Here is a 26913-nt window from a genome sequence, read left to right as displayed (position 1 = left end):
ATGCGATTGGAGCTTCCGCCTTCTCTTGATTTACTTGAGTCAAAATCGCGACATAAGATTTCTCTAAGGCAAAAGTGTATAAGATGAAAGATTCTGAAAAATTTGGGGTAGCTAAAGATGGAGCGTTGATGATAGCTTGTTTGATCAAGTTGAATGCTTCGTGCTCATCTATGCCCCATTTAAAATTTGAATTCTTTTTTATCATATTTTGTAAAGGAGAAATAATACGTGAAAAATCAGGGACAAACCTTTTTACAAAATTGATTTGTCCAAGGAAATATTGCATGGCCTTTTTGTTATGGGGTATGGATATTTCGGAAATTTCTTTGATTCTGTCAGGTTCAATGTGAATACCATATTTCGACACTATGAATCCGAGCAATTTCCCTTCACTTAATGCGAAAAAAGATTTCTTTGGGTTAAGTGAAATTCCATACCTTAAGCATCTTTGAAAGATTTGTTTCAAATCTTTGAGATGGTCGCTTCGCTTCTTGGAGTACACTGTTATATCATCCAGGTAAATCACTACCGATTTATTGACTAAACCTTTAAATGCGATGTCCATGGCTCTCTGAAAGGTAGCGCCGGCATTGATCAGACCAAATGGCATCTTCCGATATGCGTATGTGCCCCACTTGGTTTGGAATGTGGTTTTCAACTGATCATCGGGATGTACCAGCACTTGATTGTATCCTGAAAATCCATCCAGGAAAGACATTAATTCTGAGCCCGCTACTGCCTGTAGTATTTGCTCCATAGGTGGGAGGGGAAAATTATCTTTCTGACAGGCTTTGTTGAGATTCCGGAAATCAATACAGATTCTAATATCTCCGTTTTTCTTCCTAACAGGCACCATATTGGATACCCATTTGGAGTGTCTGACTAGGAAAATTATTCTGGCTCTCAACAATTTATTTAGCTCAGTCTTTATCTGATTTTCTAAGTTGGGGTGGATTTTTCTGAGCTTCTGCTGGACAGGTTTTTCATTGTCAATCATAGGGATAGTGTGTTGAATGATAGAAGTGTTGTATGTTTTCAGCTCATCGTAATTCCATGAAAAAACATTTTTGTATTGTCTCAGAAGACGGATATACGCTGATTTTTCTTCAGGGGCTAGGCCGTGGCCCAGATTAACGTTTTGCGGCTTCTGATCGGTTCCTAGGTTCACTAATTCATAATTCAGAGTTGAACTATAGAGTTTAGAATTGGCAGACCTTTTAAACCGACTTTTCAAATCATATAAATCTTCTAACTTAACCACCGATTTAGGTATAGCGTTATCAGTGTTATTTTGCTGAATTTGGTGATCATGATGGTCTTCGTCAATTATTTGATTTGAGTAGGATCCTTCAGAAGTGAGGAAATTTACAATGTCTAGATCGTCATTGAATACTCTCCAGTTGGTGATGTTGTCAGGGATGGATGGTTTAAAGATTAATTCTATTGAAAACCTATTGGGACTAAAATCTTCGGAGGGAATCAGTCTAGAGGCTACGTTAGCTAACAGGTCTGCGCTCGCATTTTGGAGTCTTGGGATTGACGAAATATTGAATGTTATGAAATGTGAAGTCAGATCTTGTACTAAAGATTGATAGTGCTTTAAATGACTTGACAGGCAATGTATGGTGTTACGTACCTGTTTGACGACAATTTCGGAATCTCCAAAGACTTGAAGATACTTAACATTCAAGTCGATTGCTTTGTATAGGCCTTGCACCAAGGCTTCGTATTCCGCTGTATTATTTGTGCAATCGAACTCAAGTCTGCATGTAAGCATGGTCTTGTTCCCATCTGGGTTAATCAGAACGCATCCTGCTCCTGCTCCCTCGTTAGATTTAGAGCCATCAAAATATAATTTCCAAAATAAAGATGTATTTACATAATTATCTAAAAAATTAAAACATTTTGAATCATCAGTTTGGGAAAAATTTTCAACTTGGAACACAACTGAATTTTCTAAGTAAGGTGAAGTGTGAGCATTGAAATTGCCGAGGAAAGAATCTACTGAGTAATTGCCTATGATACTGCTGTTGTATGCTATTGCTTCGTTCTCTCCTTCCAATTCTGTCACTATGTACTTTTGGTGCAATTCTCGTTCAACCTTTATTTGATTGGGTTTGCCGTTGTAGGGTAACCACATGTGCGACCAGTCGGTTGAGAAATATCCGTGGAGTTTCTCGGACCAATCCCTGCTAAGAATTAAACCATAGAATTCAAGGATATCAGCTACTAGAATGTCGATAACCTGACATACTTTCAGGTTAGACGACAATCTTATGGTCACCTGGTTAAGTTCACCAATCACTTCGACTTGAGATCGATCAAGTTGAACTATGCGCACTGCAGATTTCTGAGGCTGAACATTCAATTTGGCACATATTGATCTGGGTAGAATATTCGTTGAAGCACCAGAATCAATCAGGCAATTGTGCACTTTTTTATTGAAAATTTCATAAGTGAGGAGAAAAGGAGGAGTATGCTCAGACTGGGAATGGTGAGGAAGCTCTAAAACTATTTGTTCGTATGTTGTGGGAAAGTATGAAGCCAGACCAATCCACCTTCACCGTTGTTCTTAGTGCATGTGCTAACTTGGCAACACTGAAACAGGAAAGCAGATTCAAGCCCAAGTGATTAAAAGAGGCTTTGAGAATGATGTCTTTGTAGGGAATTCTCTCATTACGATATATGGGAAATGTGGAAGTGAAGAAACTTTTCAGGTGTTTGACAAAATGCCTGAAAGGGATGTGGTTTCATGGAATGCGATATTGGCAGGATATGCTCAACACGGGCGTGGAAAGCAAGCTTTCCAACTCTTTGAGCGAATGAAAAAGACGGGCACCATTCCAGACGAAATCACCTTTGTTGGCATTCTATCTGCATGTAGCCATGCTGGCCTAGTAGATCAAGGATGGCATTACTTTGAGACCATGAGTCGAGATTATCACATCACACCGGGGCCTCGTCACTATGCTTGCATGGTTGATCTTCTCGGTCGTTCTGGGCTTCTCGATCAGGCCAAGGACTTTATCAATAAAATGCCAGTGGAACCAGATGCAGTTGTATGGGGAGCCTTGCTTGGTGCCTGCAGAATTCATACTAATGTTGATCTAGCCAAGTGTGCAGCTGAACACCTTTTTGAATTGGAACCACAGAATGTTGGCAACTATGTGCTACTGTCAAATATTTATGTTGTAGTTGGCAGGTGGGATGATGTCCGCAGAGTTAGAGAGATGATGAAAGATCGAGGGCTGAAAACAGAGCCAGGCTGTAGTTGAATGGAGGTTAACAACACCTTGCATACATTTCTAACAGGGAGTACCACACATCCACAAACCAAGGAAATACATGCAACATTAGAGGAATTAAGTCGACAGATGAAAGACTTAGGGTATATACCTGATACAAACTTTGTTTTGCATGATGTAGAAATGGAGCAAAAGGAACATATTCTCTTTTACCATAGTGAAAAGTTAGCCATTGCTTTTGCCCTTATCAATATGCCTGCTAGAACACCTATTCACATCATGAAAAACCTTTGTGTATGTGGTGATTGCCATACTGCTACGAAGTTCATCTCTAAGATTGTCAAACGACAAATTATTGTGAGAGATTCTAATCGGTTTCACCATTTCAATGATGGATTCTGTTCTTGTGGGGATTATTGGTGATGTCAAAGGAAACAAGCAAGATATATAAAAATTCTGCATTTTGTCAGTGGTTCGTAACCATATGCTTTCAAGCTTTTGGGATTAGACAGTGCTCATCCTTCATTGGGATTTGACAGTGCTCGAAAGTTTTTTCCTTATTCACCCTTTGGAAGATTAGGTACAAGTATGTTTTTGAGCCATGTCTTTGCTCATTTTTTGCACCATATGGGTTGATGAGGTACATCCCAAGTTGTTGGCTTGGCCAAGGGTGCCTTGTTGATCAACGATGTTCACACTCTGCATTATATATATTATTTTGACTTTATTTCAGCTCAAGTAGCTCTACAGAAGAGGAAATAAGTCCATTGTATATACCCCTCCACTTCTTGATTCAATGTTTCTAAATATTAAATGTATTTTTCAAATAAAAAAATATAATCACTAATGTATACTTGGATTTAGATGACCTTTGAATCTTAAAATATATGAAACGTAATAGAATTAGTCTCAAGGGTTAGTTCAATTTGTTGAACCATATAACAAAGGCATGGTGTCAATGGGAGGCCCTAGGTCATAAATTCAAACCTGGTCAAATCCCTTGGGGTTATAATAGTTATTGTTGTTGGAAGTTGAGCCACTCTCCATCTAGATATTGTAAGGAACAAGGAGGGGTTCCACAAGGTTTTCCTTGGAAAAAAAATAAAAAGAAATGTGACACAATTAATGATATGAACTATCAAACATTATCTCAAAAAGTTGGTGGCTAGAATCATATACAAGGAAAAGTCATTTATCCCCATTAGGTAGTTCAACCATAGTGAACATGTTCCGTTCCTCATATGTAACACTTATGTTACAAATATGCAAGAATAGGTGACCAAAAGAGAGGAGCTACCCCCAAATTTGCAGGAAATAATGGGCTCGAAGCCGCAAAACATATATATTAAAAAATTCCAAAGAATAGAGAAAATTTCAAGAAGACTTCAGAAATTAAATTAACCTTACATTATACAATTACATAACACATACTACTAATTGCTGTTTTTTGGTAAAGATAGTTGGGTCATTGTTATGCAATCTTTAGTTTTTGTTGTGTCATCTATAAGGTACCAAATATTTGAATTTAAGTAATGAACATACCGTTGGAAGTGTTTACCTGGTATTAGAGTTCAAAAAGGAGCCTGATATAAGGCAATAAAAATATATAACAAAACAATGGATCATAAGAAGATTTAGAGGAGGCTGTGAAGATTGAATCACTAGAATTTGAATTTATCAGCATAAACTTGTTAGTAGTTTAAGTTTCTTCCCGGTTCAGTCCAATGCATCGTATGGTTTACCTAGATTTAGTTGGTTGGAGGTCTTCCCATGCTGTGGGAAGCTACAGCTGTAGGTAAAGATGTAGTAGGCACGACATGATTCTAGCCACCTCCATGTTGATCATGTTGGTTGGAGGTCTTCCCATGTTGTGGGAAGCTACAGTTGTAGGTAAAGATGTAGTAGGCACGGCATGTAATTCTTTCATCATTATTTTCTGTTGATGTTTCAATTTTCTCAATTCGTACAGAGTGATATTAGCCCTAGTCTTTTTCATGTCATCAATAATGTTATACTCCATTTCGTCTGACACTATCAGTGTTCTTGATGGAGGTACTTGATCTGATTGGACTGGGCTAAATTGGGTCGCTCTAGCGGTTGTTTTCTTTGTTGCGACCTTATCTTTTGTTGCAGGGCTTGCGCCCTTCTGTTTAGGGGTAGTTTGGGGAGGATCAAGTTGATTTTTTCTTCATGTGCTAACCGGAAACGCTTCTTGATCCTCTTCTTATGGGAGGATGAAATCCCACATTCCTTGTAGTTCCAAAACTTCTTCATCATCGGTCTGCCCTTCAGTGGTATTCTCTTCTTCTTCTTCTTCTTTAGATTCGACGTTTGAGACAACATTGGGTGGTTTCACCTCCATGGGAAGGTTTCTTTTAAAAGATCTATAGGGCTTTTTTGAAGAAGTTTCTGCGACTTGTTTTCTTATATCAATCATCTCGTTGGACATGGCCTTTAACACCTTTTGTAATCCTTCCATATCGAAAGGATCTTTCGTTTGCTTCTTCTTGGTGTCTTCTTTGAAAGAGATCTTCTTAGATTTGTGTTCTTCTATTGCAGATCTCTTTTCTAGGGCAACTACGCGTTTTTCTACTGCTAACGCCTCAGTTAAGTTTTCAACTAAGGTCGTCTTGTTTTCCCTATCTATGAAGATGGCCAAGTTTGATGGTAAGGTCGTGATGTACCATTCACATCTTACTTCCTCGCTAGGTTGAGAAGCAGCGGGAATCTTGTTGAGGATCTTATTGAACCGTAAATTGAAATCTTTAATGGGTTCTCTAGCCTCAGCTTTAAGATTAGATAGGTCATTGATCAATGTCGTTGTTGATCTGTCATCGCCAAACTTGGTGAGGAATTGACTTTGAAAAATGTCCCAACTTGTGATGGACCCGGAAGGTAACGAAAAGTACCATGACCTGGCTGTTCCTTGCATTGTGTAAGGAAAAAGTCGGACGACAGCATCTTCGTTGGTAACTCCATTGAGATTAACAGAAAGCATGAAATTATTGATATGCTCTTCAGCTAGCATGCCTGTTTCCGGATTGAATTTAGGTAGCCACTTCTCAGGACGGGCCGGTATTGGGCTCAGGGGTGGAGGCATTAAAACCGCCCCAGGATTGTTCCATGGAGACTGGGCCATCGTTGAGCCGCTAGTTAATGAGAGTGCAGAAGACGGTCCCTGATGCTGAGAAGATGAAGGTATTATGATCTTTGATGATTGAAGAGGAAATGTTGAAGATGGATGAGTGATTTGGGATGAGGATGTGGGTGGTTGACTTCGCGGTGAGGGTGTTGAAATGGACGAAGTGGATGAAAGAGTCTCACAGTCAGACTCTGGTGGTGCTTTCCTTGCTCTTTTCCTAGTAGGGAGAGGGAGTTCACTTGGTTGAATACCAAATTTTTCACTCTTCAATCTGGTCAGAGGATGAGCAGGATTGTACTGCGAAGTCACGCTGCTGTTAGATTTATCAGACCTATGAGAAAAAATAGAAAATCCCTGGAGTTTACGAATCAAAGTTTGAATTTCAGGGGGTTCAATAATGAGTTGGTATGATATATTGGAGTAGGTAGCAGCGGTGGATACTCGAGCGACTTCTAACTCCGGGTTTAACCGTAGTGGAGAAGTCGGGGGAGTTGATGAGGGTGATTTACTCTCAGAATGGCATTTAGATTTTGACTTAGTTGCCATTCATAGTTCGTGCCCTCCTTCTAGCGCCAAATATGTTGAGGGCCCCGAAATCGGGTCAACAACAAGAGGGATACCCACCCGGTCGGGAACCTGGTTGGCGGCTCCCTGCCCGTTTGGTGTAGCGGGTCCGACTGGGGATGATGGGACCAACTTCCCAATCTAAAAGATGTGTGTGTGTGTGTGTAGATTTTGAAGATACTAATCTAAAGGTAATTTTAAACTAATTTAATTCTAGACTCTAAACTGGCTCTATGCTACTGTAATCTAACAAAAATAGCACATCTAATCTATACTAACCCGGGGTAAAATTCTTTCATTATGCAATCTAAAAAGATTTCATACAACAACTGGTAATAAAGATCATTCAGCTATCATAAGAATATAAATCAATTAAGATGAACCATTCTGCATAAGAATTTAGGCAAAACAGTTGTGAGCAACATATCGCATAATCAGTTATTCATATGTCAAGCACAAACAAATGACTCCACCGTACAAAAGTGCCAAATGCTAACCCACACATTCATACATTAACATATAAACAACTCAGCTGTATACCACTCTAAGAATATGAGCAGAAATTAATCAAGAGATAAAAGTACCATTTATGACTGATTTTCACTCACAAACTTCAAGCAATAACGATTTATCTCTACTTACTTCTAACATCTACTAAGAGTACAGAAGTGCAACATCAGTAGCAGACATTAAAATGTAAACATAAATAAATCTTGATCCATCCATTCATTAAAAACCCCCTCCGAGGGTGCAAAAGTGCATGTTCTGAGGACAAGGTTTTTGACAAATTTCCAGACCCTTCTCCAAATGCCATGAGAAGGGTTAAATACTACTATAACTAACTAATCTTAATTACACAAATTTAAGGAACGGCTTCAAATGACCGCCCTTTTACTAAAGCAAATTTATTTCTAAAAATTGAATCTAATTTCTAACCGTTTCTGTATCTGCTCCTTAGTGCTGTAAGCAATGTGAGGTTCGCCTAGAAAGAGTCGGCTGGTTGTCTTTTCCTTTTGCTCGGGCGACAAAAGTAGAAATAACAAAAGCTGGCACCTCTTTCTGACAAACTAGAAGATATTTTTGAAAATCTTCCTCTGGCTGGGTGTTTTTTGCTGTGTGTATACTTAGTATAACCCAGATTTCTTTCAAACTGATTGTGCTGTTGCTATTTCAGTTTCCGGCCGTGCGAATGACTCAATAAGTTAGGGATTTCGTTCCCTGAACAATCTTACGTATTGAAAATTGCTTCCATTCTTTGTTCCAGGCTTTTCTGAAGCATCATCCCTTTTTAGCGTTTTTCTTTTTGCTTTATCCAATTTGAGCTTCAGGATCTTTTGCAAACATGCTACTTTTGTGCGCCTTTGACTCTGAGTCTTGGATAGTCTATTTTCATCAGTGTCTGTGGAGTGATACTCTGGAATCCGCGGCTCTGCTGCATGCGGCATTCATTTGCGAAGGCATCTCCTCTCTGTTCTTCAAGTATTGGCGCTTTCCCCTTTTCCTTAGATGTTTCCTGCATATAGATTTATATCAGTTACTGTCTTATAGTTTACGCAAAGGAAAAGAGACATGACGAAAAGATTGACATGAAAGCTTTAAACTCTAATGAATGCATAATCATGACACTCATAATGACTTGACTCTTCAAAAAACGCAACACGATCATCTTTGGATACTCAGGCGTGCAATCATTAATTTCCCTTAAGGTGCGCGCTCGATTTTGGGTTTACAGATCATGCCGAAGAAACTTTGTGATGAGTGGTTTCTGCGATTCGTATCGCAACAATTAATAGTCTCATTCGTCGCAGATCGCAAATCGCAAAATCGCAGTTTATAAGATCGCAGATCGCAAATCGCAATATTGCAATTTTCATTTGCTCATTGTGTGTTGCTTATGCGACGTTGCGATATGCGACGTCGCATATCGGCCATCGGCGATTCCTTAGGTTTTTCTTTTTAAGGGCGCTTTCAGAATATGCGATGCGATGAATGTCGCATCGCTTCATCGCAGCTTGCTTACGTGCATAGGAAAAATCATTGCAGTCCATGAGACCAAATTCTGCTCTGGCATCTTGTCAAAAACTTTGCGTGCATCCTCAAGCCTCTGATTCTGCACGTATCCTGCAATCATAGCATTCCATGATATAATATCTCGTACGGCCCCCATGTTGTCAAATGCTTGTGACACATCCTCTACGCTCCTACATTTTGCATACATTGTAATAAGTCTATTTCCCACAAAAGAATCTAACTCAAATCCTGTTTTGATGCTATGAGCTTGTATTTGCTTGCCCTGTTCCAAAGCTGCTAAGATGGCACATACGTTGAGAACGCTTGTGAAGGTGGATTGACTTGGCTTCACACCTGCTCGTTGCATCTGGGCAAAGAGACTCAAAGCCTCCTCTCCTTGACCATGTTGGGCATACCCTGCAATCATTGCATCCCATGAGATCACATTCCGTTCAGGCATTCTGTTAAATATTTTGCGTGCACTGGCTATTTTTCCATTCTGGACATATGCCGCAATCATTGCATTCCATGATACAACACTATGCTCTGGCATTTTCTCAAATAATTCTTCTGCGGCTTCAATTTTCCCATTCTCAGCATATCCTGTAATCATTGCAGTCCATGACACCACATCCGGTGTAGGCATTCGATCAAACAAGTAACATGCATCTTCTAATTTTCCACACTATGCATATCCTGCAATCATTGTAGTATGTGAAATAGCATTTTTCTCTGGCATTTCATCAAATTGGCGACGTGCATCATCTATTAGGCCAGATTTAATATAGGAATTAATGAGAGCAGTCCCAACAACAACATCTTCATGGAAACCTTTCTTAAGAATGAGAGCATGGACATTCTTCACCTGTTCTGAAGGTTCTAAGTTGGAACATGCACTAAGAACGCTTGTAAAAGTAGACTGATCTGGTCGCGCACCTGCCCGATGCATTTTAGAAAATAACACTAAGGCTGCCTTACAATTCCCACTCTGGACATATCCTGCAATCATTACAAACCATGACACCACGTTTGGATTTGGTAATCGATCAAAAAATTCTTGTGCTTCTGTCATTCTCCCATTCTGAGCATATCCTGTAATCACTGCATTCCATGAAATAACATTCCGTTCCGGCATTCTGTCAAACAGTTGGTGTGCTTCCATCAACAAACCACCGCGAGCATATGCAGATATCATAGCATTCCACGACACAACAGTTCGTTCTGGCATTCTGTCAAACATATGACGAGCATCTACGACTCTACCATTCTGGGAATATGCTGTTATCATAGTTGTCCACGAAACCACATTTCGTTCAGGCATTTTATCAAACAGATGACGCGCATCATCTATCCTGCCATTTCGAGCATATCCTGCCATCAACGCATTCCACGAAACCACGTCTCGTTCAGACATTCTGTCAAACACTTGCTGCGCATCATCTATTCTACCCTCGCAGGCTAATTCTGTAATCTGTGTGTTCCACAACAGCACATCCCGGCGCGCATAGCGATCCTTGCTGTTGGTTTCCAATCCATACGTTATATTTGCTCCAACGGCAACACAGGAATAATCATTTGTATTCGATAATTTAAGCTCAGTACCATAACCGACCTGGGATGTATGAGATATGAGACCATTGATGAGTTTCTCGATATTAGGAAAACCATTCCAACTGATTTTTCTCGTGCAAAACATATCAGTTATGTGCCCACTATCTTATCAGCTTCTGCTGACAGCATATATAAGCTCTGGTAATTTTGAACCAGAGTGGCTAACCTGATACCAGCCAGAGTGGATTTGGCAGTGTCGTATTTGGTTCCCTGCAATCCCTAGCAATTTTCATAGTTTTGAAATCGTTTGGGCGTTATATTACAACTGGTTTCATTCTGATCTCTACAGTCTCTGAGTATTTAGGTTGACAATTCTGCACTCTGAAATAGGCAGATTTAATGAATTAAAAATAACTTATTTTCGAGATTCGCAAAGAAACGTCTGAAACAATTTGAAGCGCGACAGTCGTGAAATTGCTGGAAAAAATAGGGAGCAAAAGTATCGAACGAATTCAAAATTAAAATGGTCATGTTTATTAAGCTTAATTAAAATATTTTCATGCTTATTAATCTTAATTAAAATATTTTCATGCTTATTAATCTTAATTCTAAACTTATTTAAGGATGGGCAAATTCGAACGAAAGAACATGTGCATGTCGTTGATCTTTTTATATATATATTTATTTATTGTAATTCAAAATAAATATAACATTTGACTCCATTAAATTACATGAAAATTAAATTAAATTAAAATAAAACAATTATTGCTAAGATAGCACCCATGTAAATGTGGTAATGTAATATTTTATTTATTATTTTGACTTATCAAATTACATAAAAATAAAAATAAAAATAAATAAATAATATCAATTATAATTATCAATAAAAAATTATATATATATATATATATATATATATATATAAATTTTTATTCATGTTTTTCTTACCTAATCCAAGTGCTTGAACCCAAAAATCTCATGGGACATAATTCCTCATTAACAAGGCAATCCCCAATCCCCCTAGAACTATTATTATTCATATTTCAATTTCATATAATTGAAAAACGTTTTTTGTTTTTCTTTACATAATTAGGTTATGCTGTAAAATGTATTTTATTCATTTTGTTTTATTGATATAAATTAATGTAAATTTATTTTAATTTTGAAGTTATTTTATAAGAATTAAAAATAAAGTAAAATATAAGTTTTTTGACATTTTAAAATGTAAAGTAAAGATGACTTATATTGATTATTTTACTTTAAATATGGCAAAACTTATCATAAGTTAATGGCCCAGTTGAATGAGGATAACTATTATTGTTATTATTGGTTATTAGTTGTGAATGTAAGTTAACTCATCAATATTACTTAAGGAAAACCACACCACTTCAAAATGATCAGTTATTAATTGTTAATATATGATAATTTATCATTGTTACCATTACTTAAGAAAAACCACACCAACTTCAAAATTATCAGTTATTAGATGTTAGTTGTTAATATAGGCTAACTCATCATGGTTACTTAAGGATAACTACACCATTAAATCTCCCCACGGTAGGTGCTTGAATAGGGGTTGTCTTCCTAAGCCCGTTATGAGATCCATCAACATAAATGAGGGTGACAAGCTGCCCTCCTAATGACATCATGCATGGATGCACACACAATGCACTTGGGGAAGTATGTTGGCTGGCTCATGGGAGGTTTCAGCATAGTTGAAGGATGATTTGTTTGACATCCATCTTGTAGGGGAATTTTGGAGGTCATAATGAAAATTTATGGAAGAAGGCTTATGTATCATGACACAAGATGGATGGAAATAGATTTAAACACCCTCTTTATTGTCTCTTGCACAAATAACATCTACCATCTATGGGTTTCTGCGAGATTTTATGGGATTTCTATTCCCGGAATGCATCCAAAAAATCTGAAAGGAAGTCAATTTATGAGTACCTATCGATACTCGAATGCATGTCAAGCTAAAACTGATAATCAACTGGAAACTAATATGCAAAGGAGACACCACCTTTGACATGCTATGAAGCAGACTCGGGCTTCTAAGGTTCGATTTTTCTATCATCTCAATCTAGAATTATGCATTCTGAACTTCCCGATTGCAGCTTTGAATTCAAGATTTGAGTTAGTAATTTTCTGCTTATACATCCCCTCCCCCAGGTTGTTGATTCTAGGAGGTTTGTTTTTCCCCCCTTGTGACCACTTTACCTTTCTCTCTTTCCCCTCTTTGTTCTCTCCCTCTCCTACCTTCTCCATTTAATCCTTGGGAAAATTTGCCTCTACTCTCTTTGTTTGTATATCCTAATTGCAAGTTCTTTGAATTTTATCTTAATTCATATTTCCTTTCTCTACCCTACCCTCACAGAGTTTTTTTTGCCTCCCCTACGCTCGATATTTTTACACCTAGCTATCCACCTTACTTTGTTACTGATACTATGGCTAGATGTTGCCTCTATGCTTCTCTACAAGATGGAAAGAGAGGATGCCCTAAACACTCCCCTATTTTTGATCTTCTCCCTTCCTCTTCCCATCAAACCCAAGCCCAGGCAACAACTCAAGCAACCATGGGATGATACATGGATATCATCCCTGCAGTGGCCCAGAGGGAAATTTTTTGTTTTGAAGAGAAAGTTACACAACCTAGAAAATATATTCCTAATGGATAGGTTGACCAAGAGACTAGGGATTGGATACCATACTTGGGGAACTCTTCCAGAGCAACAACCACCTCATACATGCAAACCATTAATTTATATTGGCATATCAAGGATCTTATTGATAGAGTTGAAACCTAGTAGGAAATGATTATTCGCATGGTAGAATTAATCGACAAAGTTGACAAACTTAACTGGAAGGTAACAACTCTAGCCAAGAATTTGACAAATCGTGACTTTTCCTCCTCAGAAAATGATAGTGGGCCACCACTACAAGTTCAATTAGACTCTCCAGCTGAATGAAGATTAAGTGAGTTAGGTACCTTAAACATAGTTCTCACAATGGAAAATGTAATTGGCATGTCTATCAGTTTTTGGTTTAGTTTTTCTATTAGCTTTATTTTCATTTTGATAGGAAACCAAATAGCACATAGAATTAGTAATCATAAAACTTTGAATAAATGTTATTGGTTAGGTTTCCCAAGTGGTAGACTAGTAACTAGTGACAACTATTTGTATGAATATTTTTGAAAGTGATATAAATGGCTTGATTCTACAAAAGTGGGCAAGCGGGCAGGGGGGGTGTGGAGGGAAATTCCATTCTTGTTAGATACTTTTGAGTTTTGCGTTGTTAGCCTATTTCCTTAATCCAAGAAACATGAACACTTAAGAAATCAAATACAAATTTAGGTTTTAATTTATGACCAAAAAAATGCAAATTTAGTCAAAGGAGAATAGCTCAAGTGGCAGCTAACAAGTTTAATACCCCCTTCACCTGGGTTCTATTCTCCAGAGACATGTTAGCTTGTGCAACAAAAATTTAAACATGTTGAAAATCATGATGAGTAATTCCTGTAAGCCCAGAAGGATAGAAATTTTGAATATCTTGATATTGACGTGAATAGTGGCAATTATTGTGATTTGATATTCGGTCTTTTCCAAGACAATCCTTCAAAGTTACCAATTCACCAGTTATTGTTAAAAAAATAATAATAATACAAATTTAACCTAAATAATTTACACATGAAAGCTAGTCTCCTTTGTGATCACTCTAATAGCCTAGTCATATGCTTTTTATAAAGCATCTAGGTTTATTCCCATTCATGAGATCCAATATTTTATCAATTTAGTCTAACCTCTTACCTAAGACAAATATATTAGTTCATTTAATTAATGAATAAATGTGTTTTACTATTATTAATAATAAGTAAAATTCTTAATCAATTTTGTTATATCAAGAGGTGCTCTACAACCTAGTATAAGGGAGATGTTGTCACATTATGTAAAATTACATTAAAAAATAATAAATAATTCTTGCATTAAAAAATACAAAAAAAAAGATAAATACAAGCTAGCTTTAGAGTAAAAAAATGCAAGTCAACTTTAGAGTAAATGTATATTTATATTAATGAACAAGATTTAAATCAATGAATTTTGAATTCACATTAGAACAATCACTTTGTCTTTATCAATACAATGAGATAATCCAAATAATTAGCCATGGTATGTAATAGCACCACAAAAACCCTACAACAAGTAATGAATTGTCTTTCTAAGATATGTCAAGCATTCATTGTAACCTCAATTTATGTAAATAACCCTGTGAATTGTTACCTTCTTGCCTATGTATCACAAATCCATGTTTTGCATATCAAAGATGGGAGGAACTAGTATGCTATGGACATTGGACAAGTTTTCTATCTACATGCACACACTTGATGCACGATTTCCATATAATCATGGGATTCATCCTCAATTTCATCAAGTTTTCTAGGGTATTATACAAAGAGAACATAATGATGCAGTAAAAATAACCCACTTGGCATGTAGTAAAACCTCAAGCTTTAATAATGTGTGTGGTTGTAGTGGATGTTGTTGTGGTAGAATTGTGCATCTCATAACATGCAACTTTCCAAAATTGTAACTACATGCCTTCTCCACATATTGATGGTGCATGTCTTCCTTCACACTAATTATCCTAGATGAACTCACACATTGTCACTTTTACTTGCCATAACTCTATAAAATAAGAATTTCAATGGAGATGTGATCAATTGATAGAAAAGATGCATTATGGAAGGTTTTCTCCCATCCAATTTCAGGTGCACAAAAAAAAATTTGAGTTAATTTGTTCCAAGTTTGATTTTGAAGTGTACTAGTTTGGTTCCTTGAATAATTGCACTTCCAATCTTTAAATAATTTAGTAATATAACCATGTTAGACTCCATGTAGATTCAAACACCAGACAATTCTTTTGGTTTAAGATTAACATGTTAAGAAATCTGCGATATAAAAGGATTTACATGATTTTTTTTACTATTTCTCTATTTTTTTAAGATTCAAACATTAGATGGATTTAAAGTGTAATCATTTCAATTCTTATTAAGAATGAAATACATTATATGTACAAGTTACAACTTTGCTTATTTTCCTGTTCCGTTGATCAATTAGTTGTGGGTATGAACAACTTAACAACTATTAAGAATTCCACACCTCCCCAACAATTATAACTAATCACAATACAAGGATCCTTTACATAAACCAATGCTAATATAAATCATGTAGATGATAAGCAAACAATACATGACTCTATCATCTTATTTCATGGGAAAACAATGGATATAAAGTGTGTAAAAATTAGGTTAATAAGTTTTTTTAGGGTTATATGAATTTCGACATGAATTTTCATTAATTGGGGTTTGTAACTGATCCATAAATATGGTTCAATTTTTGAGGATATTGATTAATTTAAAGTTGTTATCAATTAGGGTGCAGGTTTGGAGGGGGCAACATATTATCAAGAATGAGCCCAAAGGGGGCACACTTGCATGCATCATCGTTTGGAGGACTTCACTAGGTGATACCAAGACCTAATGCTAGCCCCTATCCGGTAAGAAATAGCTTGAGCTAAGGGAGAAACATCCACGCAAGTATTCCCTCTCTTAGATATAGAGGTCTTAGTAGACTAGATTGATTGGATCCCTAACATGGGGCATACCAGGGGCCATTTCAACTAGTACATACAAACCATCAGTCTTTACTGCAAGATGAAATTCTTATTGGGTTGAATGTTCATCGACTGATAGGAGCATTGAGAATATGTCCTTCATTCATTGGAGTGCATTCATTACTATCTAAGAAATTTGGACCATAGATTAGACATAATCGAGAAAAGCATTGGCATTCCCCCTATGGCCTATACATATTGTTTGATTGGATTTAGATCCCTCAACATAGTGATCTCATGTCTATGTTTTGTATGCCTTATCATACTAGTATTTCTAGGCAACATTGTCAGAGCACCCCCGCCTATGCAAAGGACTCCCATTATTCTACACATACTCCATCCTCCGCATACTAAAAGCTCCACACAAGGAAACATAATAATATTAATTGGATATTTATTCAGCCTCAACCCCCAAGGACCTACAACCGCATCAATTATGTCATCATTGGGCAGAGCACTAACATAATTGTGTCAGTGTCAAAGCACTCATCAATAGAATGACCACCCACAAAATTAGTTTTATTTTAATTTTAAAATGAATGTCAGGAACTAGAAAATATCGAAAATAAAATTCCCTCCACCAGGGGAAATAATTATGTCCCATCAAAGCTCCCTGAGTCAATTGAAAATTAGAAATAAGATTTTCTAAAAATTAGAAAATTATTTTTGAATTTAAGCAAAAATAGAAATATTAAGCATTTTCCTGAAACTTCGGTTAAAATTTCAAAACACAACCAATAATGCAGAGTCAACACACTATGACCGCGAGGCGAATTCTATAGTCCCTAGTGAGGGAGGGACTAATAACATCAAACAAAAGTTGAAATTATATTTGTTAAAAAATTAAAATAGAATCTCTCTCTCTCTCTCTCTCTCTCTCTCTCTCTCTCTCTCTCTCTCTCTCTCTCTCTCTCTCTCTCTCTCTCTCTCTCTATATATATATATATATATATACACTTATCATTTATTATATTTATAATATTTTTTGTATATTTTTATTAATAACATGTATTATTCTTTATTTTATTTTTTTGTTAATTTAATGACTTTCATTGATTCATAATTCAGCCATAAAAAAATAGTGATTTTACTGTTATGTCATGCCACAAGGAAAACTAGACAAGTGACAACAAAGATATTGCAAAGTTCTTTTGTCTATCAAAATTACCCAAAACAGAGTTACCAAATATATATCCCTAGAACATGACATATATTTGAATATGCCAACATATAGATTACAAATAACATTTGGGTATATAAACAAACCACAATTATACCACATAAAAAACTGTAAAATGAAACTCATAAAACATAAGCATAAAATTATAAGGAACCTAGGTTGTCATCCTTCCTCGGAAGAAATTGTTGGGGTGAGATCTTATGTGCTTAGTCCTAGTGAGGTACGTCTCCCACTATGGAGATGTGTCTCTATATGTGACAATCAAGCACCTAGGCTGACTAAACAAGAGTGCAAATGATTTTCAGCCCATGTGAAGAGTGCCAAATCCATCAAGTGATACTTCTCTACTATGTTACAATGACGTTCTGGCCCTCAACACTGAGTACCGATATTGTATATCAAATTCCAACCCCTTCTTAGTTCATGAAACTTTCATTTACCTTTTCAGGAGTTAGTTTATTGCCTTCTTGTTGCATAATTTTCTTCTTGGTAAATTCTCATATTTCCATTTCAGTGAGTCATAAATCTTTGACAATTGTCACTTGAAAACAATTGTCATTCCTAATTTTATCTTTTCTAATCTCAAGAGGAAATGTAATGCAATATTTAATTTTATATATTTATTTATACATATTTTAGTATTATCAGATGATAACAAGTTAACTAAAATGAGAAATCAAGTTGTCATATCGTGAAACTCATACTCTAACATTTATAGGCATCCATTAGACATCAAGCTAGCATAATAATTGAATTTCTTACCTTCGTAAAATCTTGGGTGAAACTCACCATGGGAAGCCATATAATATGGATCTCCCATAAGGTCTTTGTGTGTGTCACCTTCATTATTATCCCTGCCTTCGCTAGGGACTATAGCTTTCACCTTGTGGTCAAACGCCCTTGACCTTGTATTAGTTTGTGGAATTTATATAGCTTTAACCAAAGTTTTCATAAAATGGTTACATATGAACAGACCGCAAAGATGTTCTTCAAAAATGTATGGGTTCACTTTAGGTTTCCCACTTCTATTATTTATCAATTTCAATTTTTCGTAAATTTCAATTATATTTCTAATTTTCAAAATTTTTATTTATAATTTTCCATTGCCTTATCAAACATTGACGTGACATAATACCCCTTGTGGAAAGCAATTTAATTTCGATATTTGTCAGACATTGGAAAACAATTTTAAAATTAAAAAAAAAAAAAAAGAATTGTGTTAATGGTTGTTGTAGAGGCCCTAACACTATATATCATTTTTTTCATGATTGATTTGTAGTGGGAACTGCAGTCTATGCTAATGCTTTGACCACAACGATTGACAATAGAGGTTTCATAGCACAGATTCATGGCTAGAGGGGAGGCAAGTAATTTACGTAAACGAGGGGGGGGTCCACACTCATGGTGGTCGACTCTATATATTCAAAGTCTTTTAACTTTTAATGCCATGAATAAAAAAAAATGTCACTCTAATATAAACCCGCAATACTCATGTTCAATGCACCATAGTGTTATCATTAATATCTGCAGTAACTTACAATACATAGTATTCAATGGTGCCCCTTTAATCCTTATCCCCTTATAACTGGTTCTTGACAGGGGCTTCGACTCCTTTTAAGACTTACTTATTTCTAATTATTTTTTTATTCCTATCAAATTTATTTCTTTCGTTCAAATTCATTTTTTCCTGATCATATATCGATTGTGACCATCTACTTAGTGCTCTACAGTGGTCAACCACCTACCTCAGTGCTTTGTAGAAAATCCACTGAAACTTCAATTAGTGAGGTTAATAATCATGAGGGAAATATTTTGATCAAAGTTACGTTAAACTTGAGAGTGGTAACCATAAAAGATGGAGGTAAGGCTAAAGCATTCATGCATGACCTAAGGATGTGGATTTCAAGTGAGGTTGTGAAAGGGTCTTTCAGGGATAATATTGAGATATCAACCATGAGAATTTTAAAGCAGGCAGGGGCAAGGTGATTGATATCACCCATCTCCATCGCATAGACAACTACCCAAAAAAGTCACAATTTAAAATAGTCTGACCAAATCCAATAGTTCACGCTGTTAGATCCAATGGCTACTTTTTTCAACATGCACCAAAATTCCAGCTGGTTAAACACAACTTTACAATCCGATGGGATCTGATGACGACTGTTCATCGAATCCAATGGTCATGATACACATCAGGTAGGAACATGCACACACATTAACAACCATATTGTTACTTGATGTGATGTAACAACCTTGAACCAACGAGATCAACAATTGCCAACCACATCTCTCATGAACCTAATCAAAAGTTAAGCCATAAATTTTACCTGACACATCCAGCAATCAATATTTATTTCATGAAGTAGCTGAAATTTTCCTCATAAGTGATTGCTCGCAATGATTGCAGAAGATTACATAGTGTCTATTTTAAGTTGCATCATTGAAAATAGGATGTGTCCCATGGATTTTATTAAATCAAATTGAATGTAGAGTTATCTAAGATTATCAGAGTGCTTTCCATATCCATAGGCATTATCGCCAGGCTTGCACACTTTTGTATATTATTAGTCCCTGCCATCTGGCAATGGCCAAGGACTATAGGAAACGAAAAGATGGTATTTAACATTAATTTCACCTGCTTACCATTACAAATGACAAGCGACTCTTATGAATAACCAAACTTTTAAGGAAAAATTAATTTGATAGTCTTATTTAGCCTCTTCCCGAGGCAGGAGGGGCTAAAACATAGGTTATAATTTTTTTTCCATCGGCATTTAGAATAATTGCGTAGCAGAGTAAACTAATGCTACGCATTAGTTTAAACATTAAGTGTTATACTGAATTAAATTAAACCTATAGCAACTTAATTGAATTAACCCTAAGCCCATAAGCTTCACAGCAAGGTCGGCAAGGTCAGAGACTTGGCATGTCCATCTGCGAAGGCTCCTGTCTAGTGCGCCTGTCGCTTGCCACGTACCACCGCTTCAATCTAGGTGCCATTCCATAAACTGGAACAGTTGTCCCTTTCGCCAGATTGCATAAGAGAGTTTTCCATAAGCCAAAGTCCTTGAGTCTTCAGAGTCCCTAAGTCTTCTGCATAATAATGGAGTCCAGTCCCTTGCTAATACTCCGATGAAGCGCTCCACCGTTTGGCTGTAATGCTGTGGGGTGTTGGATCAATTGAGGCCACCAGCGCATCTACTAACCTGCATTATGAAAGCATGCATATCAAAAGTTAAATAGGTAAACCACCTATCGCTTAACTGATTGATATAGAGACTTGAAGATGAACGCATTTTGAAACAACAAATTGCTACCGCAATTCTTCTACTGTTGTGCAAAGAGCCCTGTCACAGAGATCAATATCAAGAATTAATGGATTCTTAATATTTATTCCCATACAACAGGCTCAAGTAATTGATTAATTTGGTATAAACCTAAAAAATGCTACATAGAATTCAATTTTCAGAAACTGTTGGCCTGAGGCCTGCAAATTAGCTTAAAGAAATATGCAGCTATGATAAATTTCTCTTACTCTGCAATCTTGTTACAACACTATTTGCTGTAGAAGAAAGCTCCATCTTTTCATGCGTTGCAGTTTCCTTAATTCTCTGAGCAGAATGTTGCATGCTATTATTATTTTTCTCTGCCAATCATGGCAGTCTCCCTCTCTGTAACAGGCGATGGACAACAACCTTCCCAATGTTCAACCACGTGTCTCTTGCATGCACATCGACCGACTGAGAATGAAACAACACACACTCAGAAGAACACTCTTAAATATATCTACCGTTAAGTATCATTGTATACTTCTAATGAGCAAGCCAACTTAAGGACTGTTCATGTTAGAAATTTGCATAAGTCAAACAAGCCTCATGTTGAAAACACCTTTAAGTGGGTGTTGATAAAACTCAAATAGATCTGAGAACCATTTAAAGGCATACTCAGAAGACTATCTTGGCTTCTTCTAGGTAGCCACAGGTACATAATAATTCATGGGTAACCTACGAAAACTATAGACATTGCATGCAAAAACTATCTATCACTGCGTGATTTTAATAGCATTAAAGAAGTGTTGGCCAAAGAAAAATGGCAAGTTTGCACTGAATAAATTTGAAAATATCCGTTTTGAAATCACAGTATCAATTTAACCATGAATTAATGCAAAAGCAGATGGCAATATGTACGCTGTGATGACTATATGACTATATGTACTCCAGACAGCAATCCGTTTGTATCAGGTTCTTACACATTTTCAAACTCTTTGAATATCAAATATTTGAATTTCTGCTGGGAAAAATATATTTGTATCAAAGGACACTAGCTTAATTAAAGAGAAACACATATTTTAATGGAACGATGAGCTTCATAGATTGAAGCATTTATCTGGGAAAGGGTTAATAAAAGCATAGATATATCTATTTCAAGTTTTTCAGCTTAAAAAAGCTTGTCGTAGATTGTAAAGGCTTGCCTACTTAACAAATTTCACTCAATAAATTTCTTGTTCCAAATTTTCGAAAAGAAAAGTCTTTCATCTGTAATGCACAAACAGAAGTTGATTACAATTCTTACCTTCAAGCAAAATTATCTAGCCAACTCGTCCAATACTTCACAAAAATCGAGGCTTTAAATTTCACCGCAAATGAAAATTATGTTGCGATAACTTCAAGATTTCTGAGAGCATCAGAGCTTGATATGTAAAGAAACCACCTAGCCATGCTTGGATTAACTCCAGATCGAATAGATTAAGACTCTGAGCCTTCTAGAGAGCTCAGGAGCATTGTAAAGGGGCTATAAAAGGCGAAAACTAAATGTAATAAGCGTTCAACTTCTGAAGACTATTCCTACTTTGTTCCTTCAAGCTCTTCATCTTTATTCTAACAATACAGCTTCTTTTGCCATCATATGTTCAACATCCATTTTCTTTACTGCTTTATGCTTGCACTTGAATAGTTTGTTCATGTTTCCTTTGTGTCTAAGGCCAGATAACTGTTATCTTATCTATGCTTTAATAACTTAGACTTGCAAGATTCTTTGTTTCCTGTAACTAACCATTCATATGTGGTCATATATGCTTCTACCAGTACAGTCAATATTCTCTTTTGTTACCTGTAGCTAGTCATTCATTTATGTTTATATGTGCAATCTGTTGATACAGTTAGCATTCTCCATCTATCCATTAAATCTATAAACTATTGAGCATTAGTGGTTTAAATCCTTCTGTTGTTGAGGGTGTTCATGCATGCCTTGAGTGGGAACAGAGTTGAAATGGTCATCTAACTTGATCCAAACCATCATCCATTCCAATAGTTCTGAGAACAATATTGAAGATTATATGTTACCAGGGATCTCTGAGCTGCAACCTAGGAGAGTTTCCTGGGGTGCTAATAGTACCAGCATGAGGTATGGGATTTAATTGACAATTTTGATTCCTTTAATATTACATAAATACCTCGAGGCCAAAACCAAGATGCTGATCTGATGGCTAATATGGCTACTAAACGTTTGCTTGATTTTAGATTGAAGAAAAATAAATTTTCTGTTGAATTGATTTTAAAACCATCCATGCCTGATAACATCTCGAATTGGAAGGTTTTCGAAGATGATGAGCAAATCCTTGAGTTCCTACACTACGAGAAGACATTCAAGAGTGCAGTCATTGAAGAAAGGGAGCATGACAAGCTTATGAATGAAGGGGAAGATGAGGAAAAGGATCAACCCAATGTGATTCCAAAATAAGTGGTTAGGATGGAGCACTTGTATGACTTGCATGATAAATTCAAGAAACCTACTAACTGCAAAACACAAAGCTCATCCATGAAGTATGAAATGGTCAACCTTGGGACCGAAAAGGACCCAAAAAATGTTAATATGGGTCTGGGGTGTTCTTCGCTAGAAAAGGTTGCATTTGTCAAACTATTTAAAGAATACAAGGATGTCTTTGCATGGACATATGAATACCTAAAGACCTTTGATACCAGTATTATGCAGCATGTGATCCCTTTGGAAAAGGAGGCCAAGCCCTACCAACAAAATTTTCATAAGATGCATCCAAGATTAGAACCATTGGTGAAGAAAGAACTGAACAAGTTGTTGGATGCCAAAATCATATTCCCGGTCAGACACACCTTCTGGGTAGCTAATCTCGTGCCAGTGAGAAAGAAAATGGAGACATCAGGCTATGTATTGATTTTAGAAACCTGAACAGAGCATCTCAAAAGGAAAACCATCATGTCCCTTCTATGGAACACATCCTTCAGTGTGTTTCTAGGTCTGAAATGTTGTCCCTATTAGATGGGTTTTCAGGATATAATTAGGTACTAGTATCGCATGGGGATCAGATTAAGACAGCCTTCAACACCAAATGGGGCACTTACGCATACGAAATGCCTTTTGGGCTCATTAATGTGGGTGCCACATTCTAGAGAGCTATGGACATAGCCTTCCGAGGGTTGATGAACAGATCGGTAGTGGTGTACATGGATGACATCACTGTGTATTCATATCGCAGGAGGGATCACATTTATCACCTGAGGCAGATTTTCGAAAGATGTTGAAGGTATGGAATTTCTTTAAATCCCAAGAAGAGCGTCTTTGCAGCGACAGAGGGGAAACTACTGGGTCATATCCTTTCTAAAGATGGGATTGTGATGATCTTGAAAGAATACAGACCATCATGAGAATACAGCCCCCTGCTAATAGAAAAGCCATGCAATATTTCTTCGGGAGGATTAATTTTGTTAGAAAGTTCATCTCAGGCTTCGCCAAAATAATATGCCCCTTGCAGCTAATGATGAAGAAAGATGTTGCGTACAAATGGAGTGATGAAGCCAAGGAAGCGTTTTGACGAATCAAGGAAGCCATTGTTGAAGCTCCTGCACTGGTCAGCCCTAATTTTGACAAAGGATTCTTCTTATACACCTTTGCTTTTGACCTTTCATATGCCGAAATTCTCACTCAAAAAAATGATGATGGCAATGAAGTCCCCATTTCCTACTTGAGTTCAAATCTCCAAGGAGTGAAACTGAATTACCCAGACGTGGAGAAATAGGGCTACGCAGTTTTCAAGGTCATTAAATATTTCTGCCCTTACTTACTAAATGCTAAGACCAAAGTCATCGTGCCCCATCCAGCTGTAAGAGCCCTCTTCGTGCAGAAAGAAATGGCTAAACGAAGAGAGAACTAGATAACCGCCCTGCAAGAGTTCGACTTGGAGATAAAGCCGACACAAATACTTTGAGGGCAGGGACTTTGTAGGCTGGCGGCAAAATCCTTAGCGAACCAAAAGGAGGCACCCGAAGAATCAGGAATGTCGAGTGTGCAATATGTACAAAGTGAACTCAGGGAGGAGCTCTTATGGAGTAACAAAGCGCTGATGTATGAGCAAGAAGAATCGGAAACCTGTTTCGACCTTGAGTCATGGTACCATGACATACACTTCTATCTAGTGCGGGGTTCATGTCCTGAACACATGGATGCATCACAGAGGAGGGCTCTCAGATTAAAATCTAATCTATATTATTTGGCCCACAACATCATGTACAGAAAAAATCATGATGGAATCTAGATGAGGTGTTTAGAGAAAGATGATGCCAACCGTGTATTGAAAGAAATGCATGACATCCTAGCAGGTGGTCATTATGGTGGAGAGACCACTGCCCACAAAATATTGAGAGTCGGATATTATTGGCCCACAGTGTTCAAAGACTCACATGCCTATGCTCGCAAATGCAAGGCATGCCAAACCGCTGCAAGACGAGAAATAAAATATGTTGTTCCCCTTAGGCCTATCATTATTTACCAACCATTCCAGCAGTGGGGCCTGGACGTCATAGGCGATATCACTCCAAACTCATCATAGCAGCACAAGTATATACTCACAATGACTGATTACTTCACCAGATGGACCGAAGCCATCCCGCTCCGAAAGGTGAACGAAGATGAGGTAATATCATTCATTGAGAAATTCATTATCAACAGGTATGGCATCTCTGACTCTCTCATCTTTGATAACGCTTATTATTTTTCATCTCTGAGATTTACTGAGTTTTCCATTGATAAGTAAATCCACATAAAATATGCGGTAAACTATTACCCAGGGAAACAAAATTGCATATTCTTCCAATAAGAACCTTATCTACATAATCTGCAAGACTGTCGCTGATAACCAGAGGAACTGGCACAATGCCTTGACAAATTCCCTTTGGCCCGATAGGGTCACCCCTAAATTGGCCTTGGGAAACTCTCCATACTTCCTACTCTATGGACAGGAAGCCATCTTGCCCCCAAATGTTTCTCTCCCATCCTTACAGCTCTCCCAAACTTCAAGAGGAACCCCTTCAGCCCCGCTTCAAGAAATGATCGACTAACTGATGAAGCTGGAGGAATTAAGGGATAGAGATAGAATTAAATTCAAAAATCACCAAATGATTGTAAAAATATGGTTTGATCATCATCTGGTAGGAGATAAAGATTTCCAAATGGGGGAACTATTTCTAAAATGCGACAAGCTGAGTGAGCCAAAGGGTAAACACACAAAATTCCAACATCTATGGTTGGGCCCATTCCAAATCATTAAAAAGATTGGTCAAGGGACTTACAAGTTGAAAAAATTACAAGGGGAGACTGAAAATCTCCCTATTAATGGCCAGCATTTGAAGAAATACTTCCAGTAGCCACCGCTTTGGTGGTTGCCTCCTAAGTAGGTTAGAGTTAATTTCTTTTTGTTGTTAGTTCATTTGGGCCTGAAGCCCTATCGCACATCACGATCGGCAGAGCCTCAGACTTGCGCATATTGCGATATGCGATAGGCCAGACCCGACAATATTCACAGGCTCCAACATATAATATTTGAGGTCTGGCTTGGGCGATTGACTCAAGTTTTTCCTGTGTTTTTCTTTGTTTTCCAAATTTTTGAAATGATATTGGGATTGGGTTTTCAGTGTAAAGGGAAAGCCTGTGGACTCCCGATGGTGCAATTGCGCATTGGGGCAGTGGAAGGCATGGGTCCTGTGACCTGAGAGGGAGCCAATACCCGATTGTGAAGAAAGGAGGCCCTCGAAAATTGTGCCAAGCCTATGCTTTGAGTGGGAAATTGTATGACTGATTGTGTTTTATGCATAGATCCTTTTCACACTTGTTCCCACAGTTATAAAAGTTAATGAAAGCAGCATCTATGTTTCATGTGAATATCTTTGTCATATCGCTCACAATCATGAAGCTAATGATCACTATCTCTTCAGGTGAGAAGTAAAGGATGCAGGAGGGGATATGAAGAGCCATGGATGTAGAAGCGCTACGTTTAAGGGTCTAGATGCAAGCATTCTGGGTCAGGAGCCCACGCATTGCCTATGCATTCCGTAAGTAGAGTTGTTCCAGTCTTCATTATGGGGAGGCAAAACACAGTCACCCCTTTTGCCAACACTTGTTCTCCTCCTCAGGAAAGGAATCGACCCAGACGTTATGCCTTCTATGTGCCAGTGGTCACGCTAATGATCCTATCTTTGTGTACTCGATTGGCATATCTAAAATAGTGGGAAGATGAA

At 37.3% G+C, this 26913-nt stretch overlaps 1 protein-coding gene across 1 annotated transcript; it reads left to right on the top strand.

The window, feature by feature from the left end:
- Window positions 1-2729: 2729 nt before the first annotated feature.
- Window positions 2730-3275, top strand: LOC149174681 (pentatricopeptide repeat-containing protein At2g13600-like). The gene has a single exon (XM_089420926.1). The coding sequence runs from the start codon at window positions 2730-2732 to the stop codon at window positions 3273-3275; it is 546 nt and encodes a 181-aa protein (XP_089277052.1).
- The last annotated feature ends 23638 nt before the right edge of the window (window positions 3276-26913 follow it).

This window comes from Pinus tabuliformis, chromosome 4_1 (genome assembly GCF_031772625.1).
Source record: "Pinus tabuliformis cultivar Carrire ecotype Pingquan chromosome 4_1, CPIR1, whole genome shotgun sequence".
NCBI classification, from domain to species: Eukaryota; Viridiplantae; Streptophyta; class Pinopsida; order Pinales; family Pinaceae; genus Pinus; species Pinus tabuliformis.
The sequence above is the reverse complement of the archived record's forward strand: the minus strand, read 5'-3'. Positions and strand labels throughout refer to the sequence as shown.